At 38.6% G+C, this 5,742-nt stretch overlaps 1 protein-coding gene across 1 annotated transcript in view; it reads right to left on the bottom strand.

Moving 5' to 3' along the window:
• The window catches only part of rftn2 (raftlin family member 2), a 34,169-nt gene extending 32,466 nt beyond the window's left edge, over nt 1–1,703 (bottom strand). The window contains 1 exon segment of the mRNA XM_034240233.1: nt 1,271–1,703. Coding sequence (XP_034096124.1) covers nt 1,271–1,409 — 139 coding nt within the window. The 5' untranslated portion in view covers nt 1,410–1,703.
• Between the last annotated feature and the right edge of the window lie 4,039 nt (nt 1,704–5,742).

Raw genomic sequence — 5,742 nt, 5'->3', positions numbered from 1 at the left:
GTGCAATAGCTGCCCACTGCTCCTAGACTCCTGGTACTATGATGGGTTAAATGCAGAGGCCACATTTCTCTGTGTGTGCTTTGTGCTCTGCATGTGTGACCATTGAAGACTATTCTGATTCTCTATCTATGTTACACACTTGTAGTTTTTAAAGGACATTATGCAATGTAATGTAATTAGAATAACATTGTAAAAGCATTTACAGGAAAATAGAGCCCTTGTGTGAATAATAAAGTTATACTATGTTCCAATAAAACTACCTTTAACAGGGGTCGGCTATTTAAGACCATTTTAAAAGCCAAATAAACAACAACATATGAATCTTGAAGTCAAAAGAAGTAACAGTAGTGTCATTTTAAAACACTTTAAACATGGTAAAGGCTTACTATCTTAATATTTATTAAAAGGGAGCAACTAAAAGGTGAATAATTAGTTCATTTAGCTCCTTTAAGACGACATCAGTGACAATAGTCTTCTCTAAGAGTAATAAATGCATTGAGTACTTGATTGTTTTTCTGATAAACTGATTGATTGTTTTGTAAATTGTCTTCACAATGTCCAAGAGTCCAAAGGTGACATCTTGAAATGTGTTGTTTTTGTCCCACTAAAAGCCTCAAACACACAATGATATGCTGTATTTACACTGGAGAAGCTTGGAGCAACACTTGGTTGGGGTTTTAGATATACAATTAAACTAAATATAGGTTCAAAAACTGGACGATTACTTTCCAATCTACATTTTGAACCGTTTTAGGTTGAATGAAATGTCAGAAAAGTTCCCAGGACTGTGACAGCTTCTGCTACAATATGAACTCAAATATATTACATTTAATGCCATTTATGACCAAGAAAATCATCAAATCCTCCCCTTTTTAAACATGACAGGAACCAGATAAAATATGGCATTTGTATCGTTGCAATTGCTTTGCCTTACCAACCCAGATATAATCAATTTGAATAAATATAAACACACAAAAACAGCTGGAACTACGTAAATGAAAGCCTCTCTGTTCGATTGATTTATCCAATATGTTGCTAATTAACTTTGTGTCCCTTGAGTAATTAATTGATTATTGTTTCAGCCGTTTGTATGCACTTTGTCTCCAGAGGACACTTTCTGTCTTGTTAAAAGAGCTTTATCTGTGTAAGTAGAAACATTCATTGATTGATGTCTTGTTAAACACATCATAGGAGTTTTATCTGTATTAGTAGAAATATTGATTGATTGGTTTTGCAACACATGGTGGTCTAATGCATGATCTCCCCTTACCTTCCAGGCTGAAGTCCAGCAGCACATACTCGTACACAGTCTCAGTTTTTGTCTCCACTTGAGGTCTCTTCAGGGTGGAGTAGATCTTCCCGGGGCTGCTGTCCTCCGGGTCTTCCAGCTTCCTCAAGCCGCAGCCCATGGCCTCTGAGGCGGGGAGCAGCAGCAGGCTGACCGGGGTGGGAGAACCGGAGCTATTTTTTTTTCAGCCTTCAACTTTACCGGGACCGCTCCATCACATCCTCCCCGGTAATCCTTCTGAGTGCACTGCTCACAGATAAATACAAACACTGTAAAAGCAGAAAACAGCCGGTAACCGGAGGAAAGGAGGCGGCTGTTTGTGGGGAAAGTGTCCGGCTGATGTGAACTCAGGTCGGACGCGTGGAGAGGAGGAGCCGCTCTCTCTCTCTCTCTGGAAGAAAAGTTTCCTCCACAATCAAGTCTGCAAAGGATAATACAACTTCCGGTCTACCTTTCAAAATAAGATGCAGGAATAAACAACCATAACAGTAGGGGAGGCAGTGGCCGTGCTGAAAAAGTATAATTGACCTACTACTAGTAAATACAAGTGTCATACAAATGTTGTGAGGTAAAAAGTACTATATTTCCCTCACAATTTTGCAAATGTCTGCATAATACTTCCACTCAAAAACTGCATAGGCCTACCTCTTCCTTTCAAAATAAGATACTGGAATATAAAAACAGATCAGTGTTGGCAGATGCTCTACAAAAGTACTTTATACCACTAATAGCATAATAATAATAATCATTTATATTTTTCTTTTCTTTTATTCAATTTTATTTGTACGGGTTTATGTCCTCAAAACTCAATTTAAAGTGGACCTATCATACTATTTTTAGGCAATAGCATAGGTCTCAGATATATAAAAACATATAAAAAACATGTGTTTTGCTCAAAATACCAAACAGATCACCCATTCTAGCCATGCCTCATATCCCTCTATTTCACTTCCTGTTTCAAAAGTGCTGATTTGGGGTATAAAGCTTTAAAAAATAATAATTTGATAACAAAAATAAAGGAGGGGTCTGAGCTCATGCGGGAAATTCTACCGGCAGATTCTGCCGTGATGAAACGCCATATCATGGATTATCAAGGATTCTCTCTGAAACAGTCTGGAGCTCAAAGGCTTTCTCTCTTGCCGGTTATACCACAAGGTGAGTTCCTTTTTACTTCCTGCTTCTTCACACACATGCTCTCGAGTACAGGTTAGCTCTGAGTGTTAGCGATGCTAATGTAAACACCGACCATATTACATCCAAAACAGTCGGGCATTGTTTCTGATAGCAACGTTTCTGATAGTGCCGTGGGTCTAAAGCCAGCCTACATTTCCGATATTGCGTCATTTCGGACGCAAATCTGGATCAGCTCCGTTGTTCCCCCGTTTTTAGAGCTTTGGGTACGGAGGAAAAGAGAGAGGGTTTTATTTTCTGATGCTGCGTGAGTTCCCTGACACACCGGGGACACATGTTTATGTATAAAAGACATAAAAAAGTGCATTTTGCATGATAGGTCCCCTTTAAATATTGCTATATTTTAATGTCATCTTAATTTTCTTAACCCTTGTGTTGTGTTCGAAAGCTGTTACCATTCATGGTGTTCGCGGGTCAATTTTGACCCATGATTTAAAAATTACTATCCTCCAATATTGTTTTAACTATATCATAACTAACTTATTATGCATTCATAACCGTACAATCCTGTTGTTATTTTATTTTATGGCCCCAGCCAGGGCCGGCCCGTAGCACTGGCGTTATAGATGTTCGCCTAGGGTGCCAGATCTGGGGGGGCGCTGCGCTGGTAGCTCTGGGAGGGGAAAAAGCATGTTTACCCGTTGGTGCTCATCCTAATTTTCCGCCAGCTAAAATCTCGCCTAGGGCAGCATATTGTCTAGACCTTGGCCCCACCACATATTGCACACGTGCATGTGTGTGTTCAGGTTCAAGTGTTAGTGTACATTTTCTTTGTGAAAGGTCGAGTTCCCGTGGGGGGAGGGGGGCAAAGGGAGGAGAGACCAGGTGCATGTTGCGAACAATTATTGTTACAGTGGATGAAGGGGGAGGGGGAGGGGTGTCTAAAGTCAAAGATTAATCTTGATTGGGCCAAATTTGACCCCGAGTCACCCACAACAATTCCCTGACCCGAACACCAAATTATACACTTTTTTTTCAAGAGACCTTCAGACTTGGCTAAAATTGTCAAAATCAGGTTTGTAGTGTTTAGCTAATGTGGAGGATATCAGGAAGCCTTGTTCCGATACAAAAAACTAGAGCGTAGTTATTATATCATTTTAACTTGAAACGGGTCACGGGAGACCCGAACACAACATTATGGTCCTTTTCTTACATTTTATCTGCTTTAACTTTGTTTATGTACGCACCAAATACACCAAAGCAAATTCCTCGTATGTGTTAACCTACCTGGCAACAAACCTGTTTCTGATTCTGATAGGCCTACATTCTCTGGCAATTTTGTAAATATTATTTTTTTCAAATGTCTGTTTAATTTGTATATATCTTCATATCGCTTTTCAAGGTTTTTCTTCCTTTTTAAACATCGGCTCTTATATTTTTCCTTTGAATTTAACTTACTGTACTAGAGTATGTGCCATTATACATCCTTCTGAAAATCTACTTGGCCAAATTAACAGAAATCTGATTATGACAAGTAAAAAGCTAGTATTCAAATGTTACTTACATTTACAAATGTATTGAGTAAAATGGATTTCAAAAATGTTAATTATTTGTCTTTTTCATTTTGCACAGCAGTCACAGAATAGTATGTTTCCGTCGGTGCTGCTGTCGGCCATCTGCCCTCTTCTCCTCCCTGACCTTTATTACGAAAGAGTAATTTAATCAGAGACATTTATCTGTAAGGATTTACTTTCTTCACGTGTGTAACTTAAGACTCTGACTGCTGCTTCGTTTCGTATATGACTGCTCTCAGGTTATCTAATGAATCTGTAAGCACATCCGGACCATGTGGCATCAAACACAAACACACACACACACACTTTAAAATCGGTTGACCTCTGACCTGTGTCCCTCTCTGACTTCCACTGAGGCCCATTAGTAGCATAGAGCTGCAGACTGATGCTCAGCAGGAGGTCGGCTGCTCGCTCCCTCATTAGTGACGAAAACATGCATACAAATAAGTGTGTTCACCTTTTTACTGCAAGTTTTGCCTTCTCATTGTTTTCAGCCACACAATAAACAACAATTAAGTCCTTTTCATATTCTGAATGGTTGGCAAATGCATTAACTAAGTACATTTACTACTGTACACTTAAGCAACATTTTGAAGTACCTGAGTAATATAATGTACTATTCTGAAATGGGCCTACATTTATGAACTCAAACAATTTTAAATACATTTATTGACAAGTATGTTATACTTTTGAGATAAACATTTTGAATGAAGGACTTTGACACGGCAGTACTACCTATTTTACTGAAGTGAAATATCTGAGTAATACGCCCAACTCTAACGCACATTTTATCAGTGGAAATTAACGAGAGTATGTCACTTTATTTATATTCTTTCTGGAGCAGAACACCTAAGGAAAATGTGAAATGACCTAAATACAAATATTTACAGGAGTAAAATAAAAAAGCTTGTGAAAGAAGTCAATAGGTTAAACCTTTTGTTTGATTTTCATATATATATATATATATATAATTTACTTTACAATCTGCAATCCGCTCACACGTTTTTAATACACAACAATTTGCACAATATCTGTAAATTGGAGCATATCATATCTTTAAAATGTAGATGAACATCTTCTACTTCTATTCTGGTCCAACGTATCCTGTATAATTTGAATATTCTAATTATTAAGTGGAATTTCTTCCTATGTGAGGCAAACAGGAAAAAAAACGATATGCATTTCTGCTCTTAATGTCACACACGTAGACACACAAACACACACGTACAAACATACACACATACACACACACACACACACACACACAAACAAACACACACACGTACAAACATACACACACACACACACACACACACACACACACGTAGACACACACACTGATGGAGGAAGTAAAGTCAGGGTAGCAGCTGAGGCTCCGAGCCAGTAACGCCAGCTGCAGATCGTCATACAAAACCACTGCCAGGTGGTCAAAACACACACACACACACACACACACACACACACACACACACACACACACACACACACACACACACACACACACACACACACACACACACACTTGTATTCATTTCATCCCTCCAGTATCTGCTCATCTGGTCCATTGTTGACGACCTCAGAGAGATAACTGCCTCGTTCACACATGTCGTTATTTTACATACAATAATAATAACTCCTGTCTTTAGTACTGGTGATAATAAAGCTCGTTATGATGTATTGATTGATATTAGTTTTCCTGTGTAATGATTATTGTCTGAATGAATGACAGGAAGGAGAGGAGGAAGCAGC

Source organism: Gymnodraco acuticeps, unplaced genomic scaffold (genome assembly GCF_902827175.1).
Source record: "Gymnodraco acuticeps unplaced genomic scaffold, fGymAcu1.1, whole genome shotgun sequence".
Lineage (NCBI taxonomy): Eukaryota > Metazoa > Chordata > Actinopteri > Perciformes > Bathydraconidae > Gymnodraco > Gymnodraco acuticeps.
This window is presented reverse-complemented; position numbering and strand designations above follow the sequence as displayed.